The sequence below is a fragment of the Sipha flava genome, unplaced genomic scaffold (assembly GCF_003268045.1).
Source record: "Sipha flava isolate LNK unplaced genomic scaffold, YSA_version1 39_pilon_pilon, whole genome shotgun sequence".
NCBI classification, from domain to species: Eukaryota; Metazoa; Arthropoda; class Insecta; order Hemiptera; family Aphididae; genus Sipha; species Sipha flava.
Window position 1 is genome coordinate 1,507,328 of NW_020273107.1, and position 27,854 is coordinate 1,535,181.

Sequence of the window (27,854 nt, forward strand, 5' to 3'; positions counted from 1 at the left end):
TGTGTAAATAAAAGATATGAAGTATATTCTATTATATCGCTTTCAAAATTGAAAACGCGATAACAATATTGAACAACACACTGCGACAAACGGCGGACAAACCGAAAAACATAATCATGTTACCTAATACATTTTTACTTATTTCACAATGTAAAATGTTTCAGAAGGTTTACAAACATGTCCCTCCAGTGTGACCACCCTTATGGTATTTTGAAATTATTGTTTCATAACTTTTTTTTTTGTTATGAATATTTTTATTGTACATACAATCCATAAAGAATGGTTACAATGAACGTAAGTGAAGTTTGGTCGTTGAAGAAATTTAGATCGAAAGGCCTATCCAGGACCCGGCTTCAATATTTAATCACACATAGGCAAACAAATGTTTCCGCGCTTTACATGTAAATACTTCATCAAATATTTTTTTTATTTTACATAAATAATACAAAAATAGACTTAATACTGAGTTTATTATATTTATTTATGTAAAGTTAACAATTGATTAGATCAATATATTTTTAGGCAAGTAAATCACTACTAATTTAATTTAAATAAAACAAGACATTGTATAGTCTTATTTATTACTATACATAATTTGATATGAGTAGGTACTAGGAATTGTAATTTTTTTTAAAAAATTATCTATTATTTAATGTGTTTTTTTTTTTTTTGTTGTTGTAAGAAAATCGATCATTTCAATAATAAATTGTATTATTTCCCCCACAATATTACTTTAAAATATAAATGTAACTTCATTCGAAATCACAAAATTAATGTAATTTATTTCACTGGATTAGAGATGTATAGAAAGCTGATAAACAAAACACGAACAGAATAATAGGGCGAATGTAAGTTCTTATATAAGAGTAGCAGGTAAAAAAAATACTTACGTTAGTTCCTACGCGATAGAAAAAGGTACATATGTAAGTTCCTACACGGTAAAAACTAGATAAAAAAAATAATATACATAACAAAAATATGTATAATGTAAATATAATAATTAATAATAAATAATATAAGTATGTAAATAATGTATAAAATATATATAATCACAAAAATATGTATATACACAATTAAATATGTATTTAAATATGTATATGATGATTAAAAAATATAAAAAAAATCGTATAGTGCAAAATTTAATATTTTGTGAGGTTTATTTCTATAACCTAAAAACTTAACATAATCGTATTAATTAATTTTGTTCGTTTTATAATCTGTAATTTTTTCATTTATGAAATCTTTTTCGGCGTATTTTTTTACTGATTTTTGGTTTTGAGTTATTAATTGTGGTTCTTATTTTAATATACGTATTTAATTGAAAAAGTTTGAGAATTTCAATAATTTTAAAAATATGTGGATGTTGGTGATAAAAATTTGAATTAAAATTTAAATGAAAACTTTCACATGCGTTTGTCGTATGAACTCAGAACATTGCCGCGCCTACATTTAGGAGGAAAGATTGATTCATTTGATATATAATTGTCTATCAAATAATTAGCAAATTTTGTTATAGCTGTATTTTCAGGTTTGTCTGCCATAAAATATTCTATAAAACATTTTGCCACTTCCTTTGCATTGAGAAAAGGAAGTCCAAAAATATGTACCAACCATTTTCCTTAATTATCATTTGCAGAATTAAATTGTGATGCGAAACCTAAATTTTGAATTTTACGATACCAAGTTTGGGCCAAATGAAAATGACAACCAAACACCTCTGTTTCCGGAAAAATTTCAAAAACTGCTTGATATTTTGCTATTTCAAATTCTAAAGTAATTTTTTTAGGTATTACTCCAGCTATTTTTATTATTTTCAATAATGCAATGTATTTCTTTTTTTCTTTATTTGGCAATAAACAAAACACTGACGGAATGTATACTCCATTTTTAATGTCATGAACAGAGACGTATTTAGAGTTTTGTTGCCCCAGGTATAGTTTATTGCCATCCCTACACGTATACGATTTTCAAGAAAGGTAATATTTATTATCAACGAATTTTATGCGATCAACTTTTGATAATATTATCATGAAAATAAAAATTGCCATGTGGTCACTGCGCAAAATCTTAAAACATTAACATTTTTTGATTGACGAATGAAAATAGATGGTGGTTACAAAAAAATGTGCCACCCGAGGCGATGGTACCCACTCATCCCCCCTCAAATACATCCCTGGTCATGAACCGTGTATAATTGCGTGTAATATTTATCACTGTAGTTAAAAGTACATCTAATTCTTATAAAAAGTCTATGTTTGTTTTACATGAAAAAATAACTATTTCATTTAGTCAGGGCCGGATTGGCCCGGCGAGTTACCGAGCAAAACTCGGTGGACCGCAACAATTTTTGGCCTTTTAAGTTGTGAAAGGCCGTAAACAGAAAATATTAATAGTTAAAAGTTGAAGATTAGTGCATCTATTGAAATATGCAATTAAAAAAATTTGGACAAGGACCGCCAGTTCGTAAGTGGGCCGGTAACATACAGAAAACTCGGTGGGCCAAATTTGTCCAATCCGGCCTTGCATTTATTGTATCGTTGCCATATAAAAATAACTCATCTTTACTTGTTTTTATGTCTAATAAACTGTTTCGTTAACTTCTTTTCTTGATGACGATAGTTTGGGAAAACAATGCATCCTTGCATTGTGAATATTTCTTGCTATGAGTTATAAATTGGGTGAAATCAAATCTCCTTCGTTAACATAATTAAATACTTCTTTTCGTATTATTTTTGATGGTTTTTCAACTATAAAGTATACGGCTTTTCTTTTGCAAAAATTACTAATTTTTTGCCATTTTAAGGTGCTATCCTTTACATGACTGATCAAAACACGATTTATCTATATTTATTAACTGGGCATTTTGACCTACAGTATAAACTTTTGCATTACACTTATTTGTTACACAACGCCACGTATTTTCATATTTTTTAGATATATGATGTTTAAAAAATTTAAAATCATTTAAAACTAATAGTTGTTTGCTTTTTTCACTCAATATGAATGATTAATGAAAAATAACATTTTTAAAAACGTTAATCAAAAACATTTAAAAATGTTAAACAAAAACGATATTTTTTAAATCAATAAACAATAACGAAAACAAAAAAATTAAAAACGTTTTTCATCCTTAATTACAATACATGTTTTATATTGGACGCAATTGTATCACAACACAAAATTTAAATAATATCACATAATCTTCATTCTTGTAATGCATTACACACTTATTAACCTGTTGATCACCTAAGTTGTGGAGTGTTTGTAATTTTCTTGTAAATGTTTAACCGTTATTACAATTGGAAGTCGTTCAATAGTTTTACTTTGGTGTAACAATAATCTCGCATCCTAATCAACAATCACGTAATTAGGTTGAGATTGTCAATGTAATGAAATAATTAAATAAAGATAGGACAAATATATTATTGTGAGTATTCTATTTAAGTTATGATTGTTTTGTTGTCAACCATATATATATTTTTGTTTTATATAAGGTATGTTACATTAATGGATAGAAAATGTCATATGGGAATTATATATAAATTTAGCCTATATCTATCAATAAATATTAAGAAATACGTAAAATTGGCGGTATGAGATTCGAAAAAATATATTTCTATAGTATTTTTAGAAAATTGAATTTATATTAAAATATGTAATTATAAAAATGTTGATTTTCTATTCAGACTTTTTGAATTTTAACATTTATTAGTTTGTTTATTTTTTTTTGTCGTCTCGGGGTATTAATAACAGAAGATTTAGAAATATGAGCTCAATGATTTCACTTGTCGATTTTTCATAAATACCGAACAGTAAATACCCCACTTAAACATTCCAAATCTGGAAAAGCATAGAATGCAGACTATTTATTGAAAGCCAACAAAATTTCAATTACGTTATTCTAGCTTTAGTTAGGGTGCATACGCACTATGTGGAAGCCTGTAATGCGGCCAGCCGTCCGGCTGACCGCATGTGATAAAATTTAAGCAAATTCTATATACCCGAAAAATTGTATTCCCATTACGTTACGGCTACCCGTACCTTTAAAATTGAAAGATTTACCGTATATAGGTACTGCAATCAAATATAGCGATACAAATCTTCAAACAAAGATTAATAATATTTTAGAAAATCTTTTTATTTTTTCTAGTCTTTTACGAGCCTTTAGGCCCATTGCAGGGGCGGATTCAGAGTCGGGAAACTGTGGGTCAAGCCATTTCAAGAGGCCATTTATTAGGGATGAAACAGAATTAAAAATGAATACCTTGTAAAAAAAAAAAAAAACACAATATGCTCATAAAAGTGTATAAGTATATTTAGTGGCGTAACTGGGAAAAAATTTAGGGGGGCAATATTATATATTTTTACCAAAATCCTGATACCCCTCCCCATCACCAGTTAAAACATATTTTTATTGTATGTATTTTATACAGTATACCTAATTATTTGATTTTACATAAGTCTTTTAACTCATTTTGTGGTTTAGATTAACAGAAATTGTAGGTACTAGGTACCAATATTGTTAAATAATACCCATAATAGTTCATTAATAAATGTTGCTATTTGTACTGTTGGATTATCTGGGGCAAAATTATACCTTTATCTCTCAAAAAATTGTCAGGGGGGCACTTACCCCCCTTGCCCCCATAATTATGCCACTGAGTATATTTATATTATATTTTAGAATTAGTGATACCACCGATAACGACATATTTACGATTAATAAATATAATCTAATTTGATCAGTGCAACAAACGTACGGAATAAAATATGATTTACTTAACTTTCTAACGATATAATTTAAAATATAAATTATGAATTGAAAAATTTTATATTTTGAATACACATGGCATTCATTTTTCAAGTAACTCCGATGGGCCAACTGTCCAAGAGTCCAAATCAAGATCTAAAAAGAGAAAAAAATTTCCAAGAGGCCAATTTTATCAACAAATATTAATTGTGGGTCAACTGACCCCTTAACTGGGGGTGGGGCTAGATCCGCCTCTGGCCCATTGTCGAAACAACACATTTTTATGTATTCATATTTTTAGGAAATAATAAATTATATTTGGTCATAATTAATAATAATAAATATTAAGTACTAAAATACTTAAAAAGTAACTTATTTTAAATAAAATTTCAATATTAATTTTTTATTTTATATAATCGAATTTATTTTGTAACTTTATGTTTAATTGTATGTAATTATCAATTTTAAGTTAACTAAGTTCAAATTTATTTCATAAGGCTACATATTTTTCATTAAAAATAAAAATTGAAGTTTTAAAAACTCCTATTTTTATGCCAACTGTAAAAAAACTTTTTATTACACGAATACATTTTTATTGTTAGTTAAAACACTTATTTTTAAAAACAGTATAGCTTTAAGGAATATAATAATATTATCCTTAATTTATTAAAAAATAATAGTTTTATTCAAATTATTAATCACAAACAAATTAAATAATTGAGATGTATAATATATATAATATATTGTAATAATTTTACTTTTATAATACATAAATACATATATTTATACTTTAAAATAGACAAACTTCAATAATGAACATAAAAACAATCGAATTCCTTAATAATGCAAAACAATATAAATAAATATAAATTAAATTAATTATATCGTGAATTATAGGCTGTATAGCTGTATAATTATTAAACAAGGAACATAATATCCAAAAAAAAAAAAAAAAATTAAAATTAAAAAAAAATCACAATCATGTTGGTAAAAATCCAAAAGGTTTAATTTTAAAATCTAATTCTTGTAGAACGATTAGATTTTGGTAACGAATATTCATTAATTGTTTAAATGCACTATGACACGATTTGGAACAAAAATATTGAGCATCAAAAGGATATTGTGATCTGTAAAAAACATAATAATAATTAATGTTTTCTAAAATCGATTAATTTTTATTATAAACACGAAGTATACTCGTATTATGTTCATTAAATCTGATCGAATTATAATCAAATTTTAGTAGGAGTTAATCTAAACATTTTTCACAAGGGAGGGGGATAAAGGCGTATAGCCATGTACATACAAATAGGTTATGTGTATGATAAGTTGTAGATTTAAGAATAAAGTTAAATTTTATAACATTTATAGGAATAAAATGACATTATATAATGGTATTACAAATTTAATAGCACCTATATTTTATTTCTATTATACAAAGTCAAATTTTCATTGTTTTTCTATAGAAAATCTGTTAATTATATTTTTTATGTTATTTTCATTGTCAATATTTAAAAGGATATTACATTAGAACTAACTCTGAAATCTTTTTTCTCTCATTATTACCCTTAACCAAGGTTTAAGCAGTCTTAATAAGGAAATACTTCTTTCTGCTGTTGCGATAGAAATTGGCAATGTAACTAAAATATTAAGAAATTATGTATATATTGGATAGTAATTTTGATCAAAATGATTTGATAGATTGTCTAATGAGCAGAATTTATATTTTTAAACTCAGGATTTACTAATAAAGAACTTTTGTTTTAATTCATGGAAATCAAGACGACGTGTGACATACGACGGTTAACGATTTTCTGCAGTAACAAAGATAACGTTTCAATAGTTTTTATTATAATACGCTGTATATTATCGATTGATACAAGATATAATAAGATAAACAAGATACAACATACCCATTGGTGTGTAGCTTGTATATACTAAAAATTATAACCGATTCTGTACAATGTAAATTGTTTATATTATTTTATGAGTATACAAAAAGTTTAAGATTCTTAAACGATTAATAATAAATAATTGAACAGTTTTATTTTTGCTATCTAAAAAAAAAAAATGTTTTGAGGGATTATTCAGGGGCGGTTCTAGGACTAGATTTTCGTATGGGCAAACAATATATTTTATGTTTCAAGTTACGTCCCGTTTCATGTAGGCGCGTATCGTACGCGTGTAAGTAACATATATTGTTGTTTATTTTGTTTTCATAGGTAAATTTGTAAATTGTAATTTTGTAAATAATAAGTAATAAATATCTTTTGTTTTCACAGAGAAACCAAATGTTGCTATTATCCGATAAAAAATTTATAACATCCTTATGTACATTTAGAAGTAAGCTGTAAGCTAAATTTAAATCCTAAATTTTCCTAAGCTACAGTTTTTTCCTTAACAGTTAACACACATAAAAAATAAAAATATTATTTAAAATTAGATATATATATATGTTTTCTTTTTTCTTTAGGTATATAAAAAATAATTTAACATATTATAATGATAAAGTATAATATAAACTATATTTTTACTATATCTGAAATTTTAATCTTCTATGTTTTATTTTTGCAAACATATCAAGAGCAGGAGTTGGGTTTTTTAAAAAATTTTCCGAATTCTCTTTATCTATAGCTAATAAAGCAAGGTTACTCGACCTAGGATTTTGCATTGTAGCTCTCAAGTAAGTCTTAATACGTCGCATAGTAGAAAAACTTCGTTCAGCACTAGTTTAGGATACAGGAATTACCATAGATAATTCAACTACTTTTCTCAAGTTAGTGAAAGCTTCGCCATAATTACTTATTTGTTGATGTACATCAGACAATGTTGAAGCTTTTAAAAATAAAGATTTCCCAATTAAACACTTTTTTATTTATGAAAGTGTAAATAATAAAAACAAATATGTATTTGAATTCCTTAATTATTTACTTATTTAAACATCACAGTGAACCTTTTAAGGTGAACGTAAAAATGTTGGTACGGGCAGCTGCCCACCCTGCCCGTACGCTAGAACCGCCACTGGTATTATTGCGTCTCCTTCGATCCGCACATGTATACTAACATAGTAAAATATTATAATAATCAAAAAATTAACTTTAGTGAATGTGCACTATTATATAAACTACATATTGTATATATAAATTATAGTTATAGAACACGGCTATTTTAATTTTTAAAATGTAAAGTCGTAATGTCATATATATATATATATATATACTGCTCAATGCATAGGTGTGTGCAGAATTCTCAGTCAGTTGCAGCGCAAAGGAACATTTTCAGCAAATTTTTTGCTAATAGATACATTGTATATTTGTCAGCACCAAGAATTTTAAACGAAAAAGCGTTTCCAGGTTAATAAATGATCTATGTATGTATCCTTGTAATCCTATCACGAACACGTAGAAAAAAAAGAAAAAATGTAGTCTGTCATTAAACTTAAGGCTGTATATATATACGCCCATAAAAATATCTGGCGTCTTAAAGAGAGCAGATGTACCCTTTCGTACGCCTATGGATCAATGAAAAAGGTTTTTAGTTTAGATGCTGAAACATCTGAAGCCCTTCATAGTTGTACAACTGGTAATTGAACAACGGTATTTATCGTATCTACTCTATAGACGCAGTTTCCACTAGTGCGATGCAATACGATAAACGACGTAACAAGCAATTCGACGCCTACTACGTATATGTATTCCTCGTGTAAACGACTATAGGACAATGTACAATGGCGCGATTACAAAGCAACACCGTCGATGATTATCGACAATAACGACTTGTTATTATGTCGTATCGACTTACATTGTTTATACATTATGATTTATTGCTTGTCGGTTTGTTCCGTTGGGATAAATTCGCATCGGGGGGGATTATTCATGTGGCTTCACCTATCGCGTCGCACGAGTGGACACCGGTGCCATGCTGTTCGGTAAAACATCTTACCCGTGTTGGTATAAACATATAAAACTGTATGTGAACATAAGTCTTAAGCATTGCATACAGGAAGCGGCCGGCCCGGATAGCAGTTGTTCGTAAACAATTTTGGGAACGTGGTCCTTGGAAAATGGTGTCTTCCAAACGCAAAGCGACCTAAGAGCGAATTCTTTCAACGATGGACAGTAGGCGTTCCACTGGACACTGAACACTTGTTTGATTTTAGGAGATACGATCATATCGCGATCAGCGTACGTGAGCGTTACGTTGGGTAACATATGTGCTTCCAGAAATTTTTGAGTGCCGCAGTTGTCTGTCCTATGTAACATACATACACGCATTTATACGTATAGGTACATGTATAGTGACGAGAAAAACTAGACTAGAAATAAAACCGATACACATGTATTGGTATAAAAATACAATTGGAAATTTTTACCTAATGTACATCGGCACGTAGGCCAAGAAAGGATTGTGGTCCACTTTGATTTTCGCTTCCGTTCTAATTATCACTGCTGGTACGTACAAGAGTCTGTTGTGCGTGAGCGATAGATATTCGATGTTCTTCAAACGACACAAGTTATCCGGTACACAAAGTAGTTTGTTATTGTGCAGCAATATCTCACCAAAGTATAATCCTTCGGGGTCGATTTCCGGCAACGTCTCGATTTCATTGTGGGATAGGTCCAGTAACCATAAAGATCGCATATTGAAAATTTCTACGCATACAAAAATAGTATTGAATAGACGCGGATCGAAAATCACACATAATATATTAACTATTAAGTAAAAAAACATGTGTGCAAATCGTCTTGGTAGGCGAGGAAGTTAACTTAAAGTTTAGAAAGTCAACATTCCTCTCCCCAAAAAATATAAGCATTAATCTTTTATGAATTTCCTATTGTGGTAGTCGATTCAATGTAAAAACGTAATTTACCTAAGGCCAGAAAACAATAACTCTACATTTAAGTTTTTTTTTCGTATAACCTTTTTTAAAAAAGGGCATATTGGTTAAGAAACCCGATTTGTTAAAATATAGAACAAAAAGTTAAGTTATTTCATTGTATGGACTATCTATATCAGTGGTTTTCAACCTTTTTAACAATGCGGCACACTTCATCTCCAAAAAAATTAGTATATATTTTTTTCGTTCAAGTTTAAGGACTCAATTAGTATACAACGGGTAAATTGGAAAAATAGGTATACAGTAATTACTCGAGTATTTAATTTATTCGCCATTATAGTGATATTATATTGGTTCAGAAATTCAGATGACTTTTTCAGAAAATGTTCTAATCCCGCCTTTGAATTCGATGTGATAACAAATATAAAAATATGATTGTTATTAATAGTAATTTGGAAAGTCTTAATATTACCCTGAAATAATAAACATTTTACATACCATGGGGGACATTTTTTATTCGGTTGCGTGACAAGTCGAGTTGTGTCAGTCTTTTGAGTGCGGACAGCGCTGGCGGGATATCCGTTATAAAATTACTAGGGGCGCACAGTACTTCCAAATTCTTCAGATGACTTAGTTCCTCAGGGAAACTCGACAATTTATTGTTGCCTACATATATGTGAGTTAGCTTAGCCATTATGTTGATCCATCGTGGCTATCCGTATTTTTTTGTGCGCATGGAATGAAGAAAAATAAGTCAATTCAAAACGTTTAAATTGTGCATTTTAATTCAACTAAAGTTTGCATGTACATCCAGTGGTTGAAGTGGCTTAAAGTTGGACGATAACTCCTCATAAATAGCTAATTAGTTCTTTATATTATGTTATTTAGCTTCTTAAAAATATATACATTTAAAAGTAAAAGATAAAAATGTATCCAAGATAAAATTTACTTTAAAAAATACATTGTGCACAAAAACCATGGTTTTTATAAACTACAGTGCATATAATCTTTCTAAGATCACAACTTTTCCGACTAATGCATAATTTATTTTGAAAAAATTAGTAAAGGGACATCCTACTTTACTTCAACCACTTTGTACAATTGTAGTAGGTCTGTATAATATTAGGTGCGAATGAATTCATGCAAATTAAACATAAATAATTAATTTTAAATATATTTACCAGTATTTCAATAGAGTTGTTTTTTATATAAAGTTGATATACTTGATCTTTATGCCGTTTTAGATCTTCCGGAAACTCTAGTAGATTTCTATCATTCCAGTGTAAAATATGACCAATACCAAAAGTCATCGTCATGATTTTGCGAAGCATGTCAAAAACAGTTTTTTTCAGTCAACAGTTTAAAATAAATACAACTATAAATAAATGTTGGCAGTAACCCAAATTTATGTTTTATAGGTTAGTGGATCATATTAATAGCAATTTGGTAAAATATTGTTTTTTTATAATTTTTTTTACAACGGAGTTAACCGTATACCATAGAATATTTTCTATTCATGTATGTTTTATACAAATTATTATTGACGGATGCGATCCATAGACCTTATACTAATAATAAGGTCTATAATGTGGTCATATCTTACTATCATTATAATTGTGGATAAATTGGTGATGAGGACAATCAAATACTGAAAAAATGTGAAAGGACTTTTTTAATTTACATATTGTTATATTTGGTACTCATCAGTCATAATAAACGCTATGAAGAAATGCTTAAATGATATAATCAGTAAGGAGCGTATGCAATTATAGATCAGAAATCACAGTGATTCTATTAATTGAACAAATGAGCTAAATTAGATACCGAACTCTATAGTGAACAGGAATATTTGAAAATTATATTTTATTAAATTAAATTTATACTTAAACTGTAGCAAATTGTTAAAAATAATGGTTATTCGCGTGTGATACCCTCCATACAAACCACTGACCATAAGGTATAAATCCCGAGATTTAAAATCATTTGGTACCAACTTATAAAATTATACTCATCTGAAATATTACATTATAACTTAACGATGCACATCTAAAAGTATAAATAGGTATTCGGATGAAATAATTGTTCATTTTATCACAATGTATAAGAAAATGTTAGAATATAATGAACTTTCATCAAGCTTTTATCTGATGGCGTTGAAATCCAAAATAATATGAGTAACAAAATGCGCCTAACTTTAGATTACCTAAGTGGCAATAGAGCTAAACCGTGTATCAATGAACAAATAAACATTTCAAAATATTTAAGTTGTAGGTAGAGTTTTGGTCAACCATTTTAAGAAAATCATATCAATATTTTTATTAAAAAAATTTTTTTTTTGGATGGATTTAAATAATTGCTCGGTAATAAGACTATATTAATATTTATTAATTACAATACCATATAAAAAAAAAAAAATTAAAATTATTCTGTTTTGACATAGTCCATAATACTATAATTATAAATCAATAAAAATATCAATATAAAACCTAACTTTTAATTAAAATATTATTTTTAGTTTTAATAATAATGATGTTAGATTCACATTATAATTTTAAAATCAAGAATATAATTTGTAAAATACTTGACACATTAGCTAAACAAAACATTAAGAATAATTCTTTAGTAGAATCTTTATCATACCAAATCTTATTTTCTTATCACATTCATATTGAGTTTAATGAAATTTAAATGTACTTACGTGTTACTAATATCAGTGTTTGTCCAATATTTATTGAAATCATACATTTGATTTCTTAGTAAATATAATTCAAATAAGTCGCTCATAATTCTACACAGGAAAATTCAACTCTATAATTATTCACATTAAATTACTTTTATAGGCACCTTATATTTTTTTACATAATTTCTTTTAACTAGGATAAGGTGGAGCAATAAAATTGTTTGATTTCCAGACAAAAGTCGAACACTTGCTAGAGATAATCTACTTGCCCTTTAATCACAAGAAATTTTGATAAGCACCTGGGTCGAAATGCAAAACATTCAGAAATTCCATGTATAATGATTTTTAAGTGGGAGAATAGTGCTTGAATGTTGTTCTATAGGATATTAATTAAGATAAAATATTGTACATAATCCAAAATTGAATGATAACTAGATTAAAATATAATGGAGAAATTACATTTTATAATTAAGTATGATATACATACCAATTTACTTTCTAAAAGTTGCATAATAAGTTATGATATAATTGTAAAAGGTATCATTATTAAAATAAACCACAACTATTTCTTTCTTTAAAAATTTAATTAAAGAAAAATATTTCAATTGTATATAACACATAAAATAAATTTTAACTACATTAGATATTTAGAACAAATGCATACATAATAAACTAAACTATATTATACAATATTTATTTAGATGCCTGTAACTACTTTTTTGTTAAAATAGGATTTATTAAAAATTTTAATAATGAAATTTTATTTTAAAGAAAACTAAAAAAAATATTGGCTATTGCATTAGGAAAATCGGAAATAATCATGAAATATAGAAAAAAGAAAATTATTCTTGATTGAGATTTTTTTTTTTTTTACAATTATTTATATATTTTCAGTCTCAATACAATATCATAAATGGCAGTTATAAGTTACAAATTGTAATTAGTAGTACAACAGGCACCAACATTGTTATTATAGCAGTATTAGAATAATATTTTAGAAGAACAAGATTTTGAATAAATTATAATGTAATATTAAATTTTTAGTAAAGATATGAAAGTCCCATTAAGATTTAAGATTTTAGATATTAACAGACAAAAAAAAGAAAAAGACACCCAAATTATTAAAAAATACATATATCACAATACATATACATTTTTAGAACTAAAAATAATATTAAGACTAACAATAATATTTATCACGAGTATATTATTTAATTTTTTATTATTATACTACTCTCTAATCAATTAAAGCTATTCTTTTATCTCGTACTTTTCCTCTAGTTTTTGTGCGTACCTTGAAGTTGGCAGCATTAATTTGTTGCTAAAAAAATTAAAAAAAAAATAATACATTACATGAAAACAAATATTAGAAAATGTATTAATTAAGCATTATATGTGTTAATTTACCCTCTCGAGTTTTGATTGTTTATTACTCAAAAGTTTTGTTTGACATAATTTAGGACCAAGGCTTAATATATCTCTAACTAGATCATTTTCAGTCATATGCATATTCATTCCAGATCCCAATGCCTGACACAATACATCATATTGCTTTTTTTTTGTCCATGAGTTCATTGTTAATATTTCTTGACCAAAACGTATTTGAATATTTGGAGGTTCATCCAACTACAAAAATAAAATATTAATATCAACTCAAATTAAAATTATGAATTTAATTTTACTTCTACATAATGAAGAATTTGTCTGAAATTTGATCTTTGAGTTTTTCTATCTTTTTTAGCTCGATACTTTTGTGAATCTGTTGCCAAATCACGTAATTTATTAATAAATTCTTCATCAGGCTCATACTCATCCATATCTTCACATTCACGAGCCATTTCCAGTATAATTGTAATTAGTTCTCCAGTAACCATTCTTACTTCTAGATATGTAGAATCTAAAAGAGTACTTAAATCTGCTAAAGTACTAAAAAAAAAAAAAAAAATGTTTATATTAATGATATCCGAGTTATACAAAAAAAAAAAGTTTGTAATCTATATTAGCTTACGGAATAATAGTAGAGTTTCTTATTGATACTGTAGATAATAGCAAAGACCAAGAAGATAAAGCTGATGAATATAATACAGCTTTTGCTGGTGGAATAGTGGCTGAATGTAATAAACGGCTCCATAAATTATGCATTAATTGCATAGCCACATCAATTTCTTCATTGCAACTAATAAAAGATAGTAATGCAATGGCTAAACAGCACTAAAACATAAATTGCACACTAATATGTAAATTTCACATTTATTAATTAAATTTTAAAGGTAAGTACGTCAATTTAATGTAATAAACATATAGAAGTTCATAAAAAAAAAAAAAAATAATCAATTACTTTTTCTCTAGCCAATAAAGGAACAGATTCATCATTAGCAACAAACATTAGTGTAGATAATAGTTCTTGACATGTTTCTTCTGCAACATCTATTGCACCCAATTGTATACATAATAAACTGGCTAAATTTGCAGCTGCTGCTTTTTCATTATCACCACCTTTTTTAAGTGCACGTTCAATAGAATCAGCAATTGTCATACGCCTATAGAAATAAATGAAAAACAATGCTTTTTCCAGTAATAATATAATAAATAGAAGACATTTTAACTTACCTATTTAAAATATAATCGGGTATGTATTTCTTACAAAATATGTTACAAACAGCTTCAAAACTTAGTGTACGTCCTTGTGCAGATTTTTGTGATAGACCATCAATTGCATCACTTAGTTTTTCTTCAAATGCATCATTCTGAGACTCATCAGTATCTTCAGTAGCAACACCTTTAATTCAATTTTAATTATATTTAAAAAATTAATTTAAGTTATTATCCATTTCAATACTTACATGATCGTTCTTCATTAGATGTGCTACAAGATATATTACTGATTACACTCGCATTATCATTATATGATTCATCATCTGACATGTCTAAATCACGACCTTTTCCAGCTAGTGCATCTAAAAAATGTTTTAATTAAGTTATAACATTATACTACATGTTATTAAACCATTAGTAACTAAGAATTTTATTTTTATAAATGTTTTCTCTTACTGGTACCTATGGTTTTTCATATATCATTATTTTAAATATAAACTATTATAACTCAAACTACAGTTTAATTTACAAAATATTAACAAAAAATTATTTACATTTTAATTTATAATTACCATAAGAAAATTTACTATAAGGAATGAGTACTATTAATACTCAAATAGTAAATTACTTAAGTTATTGTCAAATAGCGGGAAATTTATAAATTAAGTCTACATGTAAAGCTCTTATCATATTATAATTTTTAGTAAAAAGATAAACACATTATTTTATAAATAAAATAATTAGTTTAAAATGCATATGTTAAGGTGGATGACCGTATGGCAGTATCTGATTGATAATCCCATATTTTATTCCTAATTTGTATAAGCCATTATCAACGTCCATTACTACTGTAAAAGTGGGTAACTTGGGGCACAAATGTCGTTTCGTTTTATAATCGTTATCACAACATGATGGTAAATAATATTGATTATTTATCTACACAATATTTGTCGTGACTCTTGTATGCGATTGCTATCAAGTTGTTGAGGTAAGTGTATTTTAGAAAAAGTAAGACTGAAGTATCTATATCTATATCTATATACATTTTAAACCCAAAAGCTATGTACAACTGTATTGAATGGTAAACTATGTCGTAAGGCAACTCACAAGGTAAGCAGTCCGCTATATTTTTATTTATATATTAATAAAGTTGTTTATATATAATTTTATTTTCCTTCTTTTAATTTGTCTTTTAAATACAAAATATTTGTTTAATATATTTTTGTAATAGCTATTATTACTTTGATAAGTAGTATTTAATTAACAATATGCTTTGAACAAGGACTTTGAAAAATTTTTTTTTTCAATATCAGAAAGTTTTAAATGCCACGTGAATAGGGAAGTTTATGGTACACGTGTTATTATAGAACACCAACAATATTGCATACTTTACAATTTGTTTTTAGGTTATGAAGCATAATTGGCATACAGAACGAAGAATGTATAAAAAAAAAAAAAATTATTTAAACGAGATAATAAAACGGGTAGTAAATGTGTAGACGTCAAAATTATATAATATGCCTGAATAATAGTCAGACTAAAATAATCACCTGGGTAGCACTAATTTCCAGAATAACTAGCAAAAATTAAGGAAATGAGATAGGTATATAATGCAAGGCATGATTTTCATTAGATTTCCGGGTAGACACCATATACGAGTACATATTAATAAGCTCGAAAAAAAGCATTATTTCTCCCACTATGTGTCCTTCAAACGTGAAAGCAAAAAAAAACTGAAATTTCGTTGTCAACACCGGCGGTGAAGTCGTGTAATCGCGCGTTGCCCGGAGGCCATGTGGCGAAAAACGGTGAGGCACCTACAAGGCACATGACAACAGTAAAGTTTCCCGGGGGAGGGGGGAAGGGCACCCCTTACTAATAGTGTCGGTGGCGGAGAGCGTGTAATATTTCAATACAATGTCGGTGAAACGCAAATACGCAATTTAGCGGTTACGTATACGCGTTGTTACACATTGGATAATGACGCACTGTTTACAGGATTACGAAAATGAAATCAACGAGACCGAAAGCGGCGATCGTACCTATGTTTGAATTGCACACGGTGATTAGGTCAACCTATCACACTTTCGGTGTGCATTATAGTATAGATATTGTTTTATAGGTATTATAGTAGTTTAAATTTATATCTATAATTTTGTTATTCGTTTTACCCATAGCGGTCTTGTGTGGCCTGCGCTTTCCACGGGGCATGGTCGTATCCGCGTGTATATGGCTGCGGTAGAGTAAAACAACTTTTTCAACTGCGGGCGGCGGTTCCCGTGGTCGTCGTGTAGGTGATTGTTTCTATGTGATTTGAAGGTAACGGCACGTTCGGTCACGTTTGTAGCTTGTCGTCGTTGGCGGGCGTCGAAAACCATGCACATCATGCCAGCTGTGGTCGGGTCTGGCAACGGACACAACACTGGCCGCGCGGGAAAACAATGTGTCGAGCACGGCGCGTTTTTATTTTTATTTATAACATTGAGAGTGGAACACGGCAACGGCGCACTCCTCCGCCGATGGTTATGTTACGCAAAACTGCCGCCGCGGTCGTATGTTCGACGGGCCGCATGCGGAAACCGGCAGGTGGCGGTACGGTCGGACGGGAAGAGTCACGGAGGGGTTTCGGCATGAGAAGGACGTCGTCTTCGTCGGTCGTCGTAGTGTCTCGATTTTCCTATTCCGTTCCGAACATTAGTATTACACAACATTGTATGTTTTTATCTATAACCACGATTGCCAACCTGATCGCGCGGGCAATTGACTGTTCAGTGGTAGCGGCATACTGGAAGACGTCACGACGACTCCCCATAGAGTAATAATACGACCTCAGCTGCCGTGGATGATAGTACGCGAGTTCTACCACTGCTACAACTGATAACCCACTAATCATATGTACGTCGATGACTTGGGAATTGAGGAAATCTTTTCGCCAGGTTTCCTTCGTGAGGCAAAACCTTCGAATTTGACGAACGAACAAAATGGCGTTGACCAATATCCAGAGGATTCTGGTCCGCGTGCCGTTCGCGCTCTCGTCCAAACGACACATTGCCAGCATCGCTTTGCAAAAGTCGCTGGGAGTTGTCTCGAAGAAACCTGCGCCGTTCCCGTATTTGGAGAAAGACTATACATTACTCACGAGTATGTTTGACAAGACCACCTCCCGCTTCGATGAAAACACCAAATTGATTGTGCTCGATGGACCGATCGGTGTTGGTAAGGACACACATTAAAAACAATGCTTATATCAGTGTTTCTCAACTGGTGTTCTGCGGTACTCGGAGGTTCCGTGAGGAATTTTAGGAAAAAATAAATAACATATTTGACCTGAACAAGGATTCGAATTACGAACGAGAGCTAATCCTTTTCTCTTTGGGATATTACTGTATCATATCATCAAATATTTGTTATAGAATAATGTTATAATAATTATTTTGGCCATAGCCAAATAATATTTAATAACTGGTATTAATCTAATTTTTTTGAAAAAAGGGGGGTTCCGTAAAAATGTTCAGATTACATGGGTAAAACAAGTTGGGAAACACTGGCTAATATAATAAATTATATCGACACTTACTAAACATTGCAGACATTGTAATATTTAGGTGTTAGTATTTATGTCATGTACATAATTACATTACTGAAAACGGCACACTTTTAAATTCTGTATTATTATCGTAAGTTAAATTATATAATGATTATTGTTATTTTTGTCCATCACTCTTACGTCTTACTTTATACAAATTATAATTAGTTTTATTTTATACAGGTAAATCGGCTATTGGAAAACAACTGGCTGATCAATTAGGCATGCATTTCATGCCTGATATTACAATGGATACTTACTATATTAATGATTATGGTTATGATATGCGTAAACTTGACCCTCAGCTACCAGTTAACTGTCGTAGTTTTGATGAGCGTAATTTTCTCGAGAATCCTAATCATTTTGGAGCAGCTGCATTTCAAATAATCAAATTCAAATTACGCTATGCTCATTATATTGATGCTATTGCACATTTATTAAACACTGGAGATGGTGTTATTATTGAGCGTAGTCCATACAGTGATTTTGCATTTTTAGAATCAATGTATAAATGCAAGTATATTAGCAAAACTGTACGTGACATATATTATGTATTATACAAACACGCAATGCCAGATTTATTGCATCCACATGTAATTATCTATTTACATGCACCAGTATCTAGAGTCTTAGAGCTAGCAAAAAAAAGAAATTTACCTTATGAGGTTAATTCTAAGGCAATGAACACTGAGTATTTAGAATCTATGGAACATGAACTCAAGTACAAATTTTTAAGGGATATGAGGTATTATATATTTTAATATAATACTCTTCATTAAATCAATTCATTTGTAAAAAAATGTATTTTATTCTAATTTTTTTAATTTCTAGTAAACATTCAGAAGTATTGATTTATGATTGGTCAGAAGGTGGAGATTCAGAGGTAATTGTTGAAGATTTAGAACGTATGGATTTGGACAACTATGATGATAATGATCCTAAGATAGCAGATTGGAGTTATTCAAGAGAACAATATTGGGCTGATTTACGAATGAAGTGAGATAGTTTATATAACATTTCTTATTTTATATAAATAATATATGTATTAATGTTTTAATTAATTTATGTTAATAGGTATACTAATTGTAAATTTGATATGTTATCTAATTTCAATGTTCCTCTTGTTGATGCTCCAGAACTTAATATACCAGGCGAAGAAGTTGAAATCCTTACACATGCTTGGTTCAATGTAAGAATCATAATTTTTCATATATTAAAGATAAAATTGGTTTTTGAAATTATCAGTATACACTTAAGTATTAACACACCATTATTTAATATTGCTTAAATGATAAATAGTCAAAATATTGATGGTAGTGCATAAAATGTGTTTGTTATATAATTGATAATTATTCACAAAAAACAATACTTTTTTATTTACTTTTTATTTAGAATAGTAATAGACAAAATGAAAAACAAAAGTAGTTTTTTATAAATGAATTAGATTGGCATAGGTTTTTTTTATTTATATACATGTATGATAATAGAAATTGTCAAGTGTTACATCTATTTTAGATTATATATAATTGAATAGACCTGATCAATGGTGTATCCAGGGGTGGTTGAAGGTTATAACCCTCTCCCAAAATTTTTTTCAATGTTTATTTAATTGATCGATGACACAGCGTTCAGCGGTCCCCATTACTTTCAAGATATTGTGTAGTATATATTATGTAAAAAACTAACTCTTCCAAAAAAAAAAAAAATTATAGATATGCCACTGGACTTGATATTGGCTTTTTGATAGATAAACTGATTTACCCAACCTCTTTCAATTAGATTCATTTTTTTAAGAGAAATATAACAATGGTTTCAAGTTCAAAAAACCTTTACACCAATACCATTTATACATAAATGTATCTTATCTAACCTAGGGATCCCCCTCCTTTTTTTATGTGGGACTGAAAGTGTTGAATTAATGACATCTTTGTACTAAGTATAATTAAGTAGCTAATTCTTATTAATAATATGAATAAATTAAATTGCTTGTATGATGTATTCTATTATGTATGAACTAATATAGTATTTTAATGTATTATTAACAGGCTGAAGGAAATACGCATCAAGTAGGATATGATCCAAAATATCATAAAATGTCTGAAATTATGTTCAAGACCAAATCTCCCAAAGATTGGAGTCCGATATCTTAAAGTGAATAAAATGTATGTTAAATAATAAATACCCAACATTTGTAAATTAGGTTAGCTATATTTGTTCTTTGCTATAAAGTAAGAATTTCAGTTTAAATTTTAACATATTTATACTAGTTTATTATACTATAAAAAATATAATACTCTTGTTGTAAATTAAAAATATTGTATGTACATTTTTTTTATTATACAACACTTGAATATTTTTAAGTTGTGATAACACTAGTGAAACATATATTATCATTTTATCAAATGATAATATGACAGTCTTGGAAGATGAGTTCCGATAAGTCCATAGAGCCTTAGACCACAGACCACATGAATAGTATTTACCTACTTTTAACACGGTCTTAGAAGATAGTGTTACAAAATTTATTTATAGTATAATATAATAAATGCATGCAATAATTTAATAATATAAAAATGTAAATAAATTATTTAAAAATATGGTAGTTAAAATACCTGGAGATAGGTACTAATTGAATTAAATTTTAAATTTGGTTAAATTTTTTTATTTTCTAATTTTTAATTTTCTTGAAATGAAAATTGTTATATCCACATTCTATCATAATACATTACTGCAAATTAAATTAAATTTACACCATGAACGGTGCAAGGAAAAGTAATTTTTTTTTAATTATTAAGTTTGTTACAACTAACTTAAAAACATAATTTTTTTATGAAATTAAAGAAAACCATGTTAGGAGGAATCAATCTATAAATTTTGTTGTTCATTAAAGTTGCAGAAAACTGTTGTGCATATACTTGATATACAGTTAACATAATCATTAATTTATTTCAGCTACTGTTTTGACAAATAGCTTATAAAGAATTTTAAAATGTATTATTTTTTAAAAAGTTAATATTAATTTATAAATTAAAAATTGTATGTACTAGTTAAAAAATAAATTAAACAATCTTAATTTTAGCTTTTAGATAACTATGTTCAACTACATTACTAAATTCCTATTTTTTTTCTGTTATTATTTTGTTATGTTGAAATTGGGTATGATTGTATTTTCGATATCAATATTATCACTTAGAATGTTTATTAATTTAAAACTATAGTTGAATCACTGCCAGAAAATAAAAATATGTTTTGTTCTAATTATATATAAGAACCTTGCTATTAAAGTTCTTCAGTGTTTTTACAAAATAATTTGTATATACTTCGTGAGGAACTTATGTAAAATAATTGTGTTATAAATTATTATTGAAATAGTTATTGTTTTCGAATTAATTTACTTTAACAAAATCTTTATTAGAAAATGTATTCTTTTATTAATGGTACAGCATTTGGCTGCGAATTAGGCTAACAATTGACTCTATACATCATATAAATTATAATAAACGCACCATTATTAAAATGCATATAAAACATAAATTTACAATATATAGTGTCTTAAAACATTAAAATATTTACCTATACAATGAAATAATAAAGTTTTGAGTTCTTGTTATACCATTGATTATTATTTTATTAAATATCTAACAATTGATTAAATTTATCGAAGAATATTTATGTACCTACTGATTGAATATAAGACATTTCCTAAATCATGAGTAATAACTTTTTTTTTTTTATTTGGGTTACTGTGAAATGTTCTTTACAAATTATGTGATTTGAATCAAAATTATCTACAGCCATGGCTTTTCACCATTCATTTTTAAAATTTCATCCTTAGGTGTGCTAAAAACAACGTTTTTTTTAGTTTATTACAACCAAGATCATAAATTTTGTTTGGCATTGTGATAAAGATGAATCATGGAGTATTAGTATTGTTATTGAGGATTATAATTTCATAAGGAAACACTGACTGATGGGAAAACAAAATTAATACATGGGAAATAAAGAAACCAGGCGAAAAATAATAGTGAATATGCAATGTTGATGCATTTACTTTCATTTCTATATAGAGTATTTTACATGTTACATAATATATGTATATATTTGTATAAGTATTCATGTACATAATACCATAGATTAAATACACAATTTATTATTATTTAATCTATGATGATATGTATTTCATTTTTCACACAAAATTTAGCGGTATTTTTTATATTCAATATTTATTTCCTAACCTCAAAAACGTTTAACCATCAGCGCTCTACTATAAGACAAATAGTAATAAGAATATAAGAATTATTTTTATTACTCTGTGCTTTAAGGTGGTCAAAATTGGAAATGTTTTCACCTTTTTAAGCGGACACAATATACTTATCCGGCGTGATGAAGGGAAGTTGTCGGACCTTATCTTCTAAGAGCGCGGTGGATATCACAGAATGAATAATTTATTGAGTGATAATAACGAGTGCTATGCGTGATACCGAGGAGTAATCACAGATGTACCATAAATCTGTTTAAGATATCTGTGGCACTAATAATGCATAATGCTGTGATCATGAATTTGAATTCGTGAATTAGTCTCTTTCTACGTTTTTTTGTGCAACAACGTACGATAGTATTGATTGTACTTGGTATTATTGTTACATAATATATTGACTATTATCATTAAATTAAAATTAGTCAATATTGTTTGTATACATTTTACGTTTGAAATTTAATATTTAAAATGTATTTCAATAAGTTATTGATTCATGGATTTTTTTTGGCAATATGTGTAACAACTGTGGTATGTATGAAGAAAGATGAATATTATTGTCAAATGTCTTCACCATGTGTGTGTGTGAGTGTTGACAATAATAATATTGACTTGGCTGGTATCAATATATCTGTAAGCGTTGGTACAAATTTGACTTTAAATTATCAACCGTGTCCCAATGAACTTAACCAGAGCACAGTTGCCGTAAGTAATATCTGATGTAATTATTTTGTTTGGTTGTTAGGAAAGTGTTTAGGGTAAAAAATCATAGCAATTAAAATTTAAAATTTTGCACATAAATATTTAAGGTTTATGTAATCTAGATTCTTGTTTAAATTTTTAAACATAAATTTAAAATGGTATTACCTATCAGTCTATAGTTATTATACACTATTTACCACAATATGTTGAATTTTCATTATATGTTTGTTGAAATAATATTAGTAATTTTTATTTATTACTTTTACCATAATTTAATTTCTAATGCATTCATGATTTTGACTTGAAGAAAATTCTTTAATTTTTACTTTATATCCAATTATACATCTTCTTCTCCCTCACCTTTCTTCCAAATATTTATGGTCAACCACCTTTTTCTTTAACTTCTACTCGTTTCAATTCATCATAAATATTTTAGAGTAATTCATTTTAATATATCATAATAATTATTCATAAAGATACATTTATGTACATTTTTGGATCAGTAAAACAATGATTGTCACTGAACTATATAAAATATATTAAAGAGTTGTGGTGGTGTTTCTTTCAAAAATTTCAGTTAGAATAAAACTTGGTGGCTTTTTTTTCTAGAATATTGAAATCATTTATTTCTTCTATATTATAAACATTAATAAAGTCGAAAAACTTCAAAAAGGGAAGTATAAATCCTTTAATGTTATTCATTGGTAGTATAGTTATATATTTTGAGGTTCTTGTTAAAATGTTAGCAAGTTATAAAATGATAAACTAAAATAAAAAATTAAATTGACAAATACATTTCAAGTTTTGGAATTTAAGACTATTTTTATACTAATATTTTTTTATTACATAATTATATTTATGTATTTAAAATATTAATTTTTAGATTGAATTAATAGATTCTACAAATAATAATACTATCTCGCTTGCTTATTATGAAGATGTTAGATTTGAAATTAGCGATACAGTATCATTGATTTATACTAATGAAACCAAGTAAGATTATCTATTGATAATTATTTTATTGTTAAAATGTTTATTCAATAGTTTAACTTGCCTGTAATATTTTTTTCTTTATTCAATTTGTAGTGAATTTGATGTAATTTTATCATGTGATCCTTCAGCTGTAAGTGGAAATGAAATCCTAACTAGCTTCCAAAATTACACTAACCATTATGTAAGTTAAATATAAAAAGTTAGTAATGTCTTTGATGGATAAGGTTTAAAGGTGATTTTTGATTTCTATCATATCACATGCATAACATGGGGATTTATATTTTTTGTTTCCGGTATATTATTTAATTTAGCAATGTAATAAATATTTTGAACACAAAGAATTTTTTTCAGTATCTATTTAAGATTTGTTTTCCTCATTTTCAATTTTTTTGCCTTTTGTTCTATAGACATTTAAATTTTTTTTATGAATTTGTTTAGAAATCATTCAAAAATTGGGAATGTTAATTTCAAGTTCATTAATTTAAAAATTTAATTTTGTTTTAAAAATTCTTATTATTTAACTAAATAGACAAATTAGTATGTGAGAAAAATAATGTCTAAATTCCTATATTTTTGGTATGATAGGCAGAGATTTAAAATTACTATTCTAAACCTCTAAAGATTATCCAACTATTAAAATATATTATTTATACTTATAGAAAGTTATTCTTAAAACCAGTAAGGTATGTGGATTGAATTTAAAAGATGCAATTGAAAACAACCCCTCAGATTCTATGACTTACTTTTTTTCATTTGTTTTGGTTGTTCTATTTCTTTATTTCATTGGTGGATCTGTAATGAATGCTTGCTTATTTAATGAAATCGGAATAAATATGATACCACACCACACGTTTTGGTCTTCACTGTATAATACCATCAAGGTTTGTATATATTTTTGATTTTATCATTTTTTTACTGCTAATTATAAATGTTTATTTTCTAGGATAAGTTATGTGGTACATCTATGATGGCATCTGCTTACGAAAGCATTTAATTTTTTTTATTTAAATTAATATGTCTATTTATAGCTTAAATATCTTTACATAGTAAGTTCTGTGAACAATTTACTATATATCATCAGATAAGGATAATTTGATTTTTATCATTCCTAATTTTATTTTGGATATTGATGAATTTTTAAATTTGGTTAACCAATTTTTTTTATTATTCAAATATACGGTTTTTATTTGTTTGAAATAATATTAAAATTTTACTTTTTTACAATTATTTAATCTCAATTAATAGTAAGGTGTATCAAATTTTAAATCAGGGTTATCTAAACATACAATTATTTATTATTTATTATTAAACATTTAAGTTAAAAAAAAAAAAAATCAAATATGTGAATGCCAGTTAAATATTTTTATGAAAGTATTCAATTGACAATTTCATAAAAATCTAAAAAAAATATTTTTAAATTAGTTAAATCAAATGTTGCTGTTAAAAAGTTTTATATATTTGTATTTCAGTGATAATAATATATATTTAAATTATTTTTATTGTGAACAGGTAAATAAACTTTCATATCATTTCTTTAAAAACAAATGTTTAAAGCTTAGTTAATTGTAGATTAGGTAGTATTCAAATTATATTTTTTTCAATTTAAATGTATTAAGTTATATTTATGAATAATTTTTAATATTAAAAAATCTAGCTTTTATTAAATTACTTTTTATTCTATTTGCCATGTAAATATTTTTTGCTAGTCTTATAATAGACTTATAATATTAATTACTTATAATTTGTTTTGGTTTATCATTTGTTTTAAATATTTAATATTATGTTTATATTTTAGTATAAACAATGTTTGTATACATTTAATTTTCAACCATTACAATTATGCTAAATTCATAGACTGATAACTATTATTTAACAGATAATAATTTATAAATTCTGTTAATTGAAGAATTTTTTTGGTTTATTCTGTGTGTACTTAATAATAAATTAATCATGAGATAATTATTTTTTTTATATAATTAGAACAAATCTACCCCAGCCATTTCAATGTTCCAATACTTTTCTTTTTAAAAAAAATAAAATTAGCAAAATATCTGCCACCTGAAAATACCATTAAACTGCGCTTCAGGTGACAGAATGTTACAACACCTTAGAAATTAGTAATCTCATAAGATTTTGGGTTTTTTTTAAATAATTTATTCTCTATTTTTTAATTTTTTTAAAGAGAAAATGCATATGTTATAATATTTAGCTGGTTTTTAATTGTCAAAGGCAATAGGTTTGATTATTTTATGACAAAGGTTAAAAATTAAAAATCGCAGTAACTTCCACCTTTTAAATTTTTTCTTAATAAAGTAATAATGTTCAAAAGTTGTTTAATTTTGATTGAATTATTTTAGTGTAGTTTTTTAATAAAATTAAGATAGTAGTTGAGTGATTGCAACTGAATTAATTTATTAAAATTGAGCAATTTTCACTGCCCAGCATTGAGCTAACAAATATTCAATATTTATTTTAATATTGAATATCAACTAGTGGAATTTTTATTATATATAATTATTTTACTATAGATTAAGAAAATTATACTAGGTATTAGTTTGTACGTAAGAGGATGATTCTATATTACATAATGGCAAATTCCATATTCATAATGTTTGCTTAAACATACATAAATAAAATGTAAATTGATTATATCTGTTCAAAAGGTTGATATTTAAATTTTAATACCTTAAATTTTTAATAAATATATATATTTTTTTTCATAAAATATGAATGACTCTGATTTAATTGTGTAACTATAACATTATTGCTTGAAGTAGGATGTAGTAATTAAATTAAATTAAAAATTAAGACCAATATATTATTTATTTCAATTATTTATAGGATTGATTAATTTTATAATATTTTAATTAATAAAGTTGTACTTATTACAAATTAAACATGATGATTGTTTTTAATAATGTGTAGAATTTTTTTTTTATTGTTTTACAGTTAGATAATCAGGAATATGATGGTCATGTGGACAAGATGAGAGGAAATAGACTGAGATGGTTTGAGCATGTGATGAGATGAGAGGAAACAAATACAGTTGCTATGGAAAGAGTTATATAAAGAGTTGCTATGAAAGTGATTGTTGAAGGGAAAAGATGAAGAGGAAGACCAAAAAATTGGATATGATTGAGAACGATATGTGCGTAGGGGATGTAGAAAATTGAGACAACTGGAGGTTTAGGACAAGGGTGGCAGGCCCCAAATAGTTGGGAGAAAGGCAAAAGAGAAGAAAAAGAAGAAGAGATATGTATATAAATATATATATTAAAATTTCTCGAATGGTTGAATGGACGTTGACGTTGACAAATGAATATTAGCTCTATTTATAGAATTGGTTGGTTATTTTAACAATAAAAAATAATTCAAATTGAAATTTGAAAAATACCCCAAAAAAAATTAAATATCGTATATGTTTAATTCCTAGCAACAGGTAGGTTTGTATGTTTA

At 27.3% G+C, this 27,854-nt stretch overlaps 4 protein-coding genes across 4 annotated transcripts; 2 read left to right on the forward strand and 2 right to left on the reverse strand.

Moving 5' to 3' along the window:
* Positions 1-5,656: 5,656 nt before the first annotated feature.
* Positions 5,657-10,930, reverse strand: LOC112688597 (leucine-rich repeat and death domain-containing protein 1-like). Its single transcript, XM_025561875.1, has 5 exons — positions 10,769-10,930; positions 10,086-10,299; positions 9,123-9,402; positions 8,693-9,001; positions 5,657-5,877 (listed from the first exon to the last, which is right to left on the reverse strand). Exons 1-5 carry the CDS (start codon positions 10,916-10,918, stop codon positions 5,730-5,732), a joined length of 1,101 nt encoding a protein of 366 aa, XP_025417660.1. The 5' UTR covers positions 10,919-10,930; the 3' UTR covers positions 5,657-5,729.
* Positions 10,931-13,091: 2,161 nt separating this feature from the next.
* LOC112688520 (interferon-related developmental regulator 2) lies at positions 13,092-17,474 on the reverse strand. The gene is made up of 8 exons (XM_025561765.1): positions 17,034-17,474; positions 15,111-15,224; positions 14,878-15,046; positions 14,606-14,807; positions 14,276-14,478; positions 13,950-14,193; positions 13,675-13,893; positions 13,092-13,588 (listed from the first exon to the last, which is right to left on the reverse strand). The coding sequence occupies exons 1-8, from the start codon at positions 17,071-17,073 to the stop codon at positions 13,505-13,507; spliced, it is 1,275 nt and encodes a 424-aa protein (XP_025417550.1). The 5' UTR covers positions 17,074-17,474; the 3' UTR covers positions 13,092-13,504.
* A 197-nt stretch (positions 17,475-17,671) lies between these two features.
* Positions 17,672-20,644, forward strand: LOC112688521 (NADH dehydrogenase [ubiquinone] 1 alpha subcomplex subunit 10, mitochondrial). Its single transcript, XM_025561766.1, has 5 exons — positions 17,672-18,078; positions 18,632-19,193; positions 19,280-19,444; positions 19,523-19,637; positions 20,494-20,644. Exons 1-5 carry the CDS (start codon positions 17,844-17,846, stop codon positions 20,596-20,598), a joined length of 1,182 nt encoding a protein of 393 aa, XP_025417551.1. The 5' UTR covers positions 17,672-17,843; the 3' UTR covers positions 20,599-20,644.
* A 2,311-nt stretch (positions 20,645-22,955) lies between these two features.
* On the forward strand, positions 22,956-25,550 carry LOC112688550. Its single transcript, XM_025561805.1, has 5 exons — positions 22,956-23,408; positions 24,289-24,398; positions 24,492-24,579; positions 25,058-25,279; positions 25,342-25,550. Exons 1-5 carry the CDS (start codon positions 23,175-23,177, stop codon positions 25,390-25,392), a joined length of 705 nt encoding a protein of 234 aa, XP_025417590.1. The 5' UTR covers positions 22,956-23,174; the 3' UTR covers positions 25,393-25,550.
* The last annotated feature ends 2,304 nt before the right edge of the window (positions 25,551-27,854 follow it).

Excerpts from the sequence above, each read along its gene's own strand:
- LOC112688597 (XM_025561875.1), bottom strand. The coding sequence starts at position 10,918 with ATGCTTCGCAAAATCATGACGATGACTTTTGGTATTGGTCATATTTTA. Across the intron at positions 9,403-10,085 it reads AATAAAAAATGTCCCCCATG|AAATTTTCAATATGCGATCT; the intron begins GTATGTAAAATG and ends TTGTATGCGTAG. Across the intron at positions 9,002-9,122 it reads TACGTGCCGATGTACATTAG|GACAGACAACTGCGGCACTC; the intron begins GTAAAAATTTCC and ends TATGTTACATAG.
- LOC112688520 (XM_025561765.1), bottom strand. The coding sequence starts at position 17,073 with ATGCCCCGTGGAAAGCGCAGGCCACACAAGACCGCTATGG. Across the intron at positions 14,479-14,605 it reads CTTTATTGGCTAGAGAAAAA|TGCTGTTTAGCCATTGCATT; the intron begins GTAATTGATTAT and ends TTTATGTTTTAG. Across the intron at positions 14,194-14,275 it reads AGAAACTCTACTATTATTCC|TACTTTAGCAGATTTAAGTA; the intron begins GTAAGCTAATAT and ends TTTTTTTTTTAG.
- LOC112688521 (XM_025561766.1), top strand. The coding sequence starts at position 17,844 with ATGGCGTTGACCAATATCCAGAGGATTCTGGTCCGCGTGCCGTTCGCG. Across the intron at positions 18,079-18,631 it reads CGATGGACCGATCGGTGTTG|GTAAATCGGCTATTGGAAAA; the intron begins GTAAGGACACAC and ends TATTTTATACAG. Across the intron at positions 19,638-20,493 it reads TTACACATGCTTGGTTCAAT|GCTGAAGGAAATACGCATCA; the intron begins GTAAGAATCATA and ends TATTATTAACAG.
- LOC112688550 (XM_025561805.1), top strand. The coding sequence starts at position 23,175 with ATGTATTTCAATAAGTTATTGATTCATGGATTTTTTTTGGCAATATGT. Across the intron at positions 23,409-24,288 it reads TTAACCAGAGCACAGTTGCC|ATTGAATTAATAGATTCTAC; the intron begins GTAAGTAATATC and ends ATTAATTTTTAG. Across the intron at positions 25,280-25,341 it reads CACTGTATAATACCATCAAG|GATAAGTTATGTGGTACATC; the intron begins GTTTGTATATAT and ends TTTATTTTCTAG.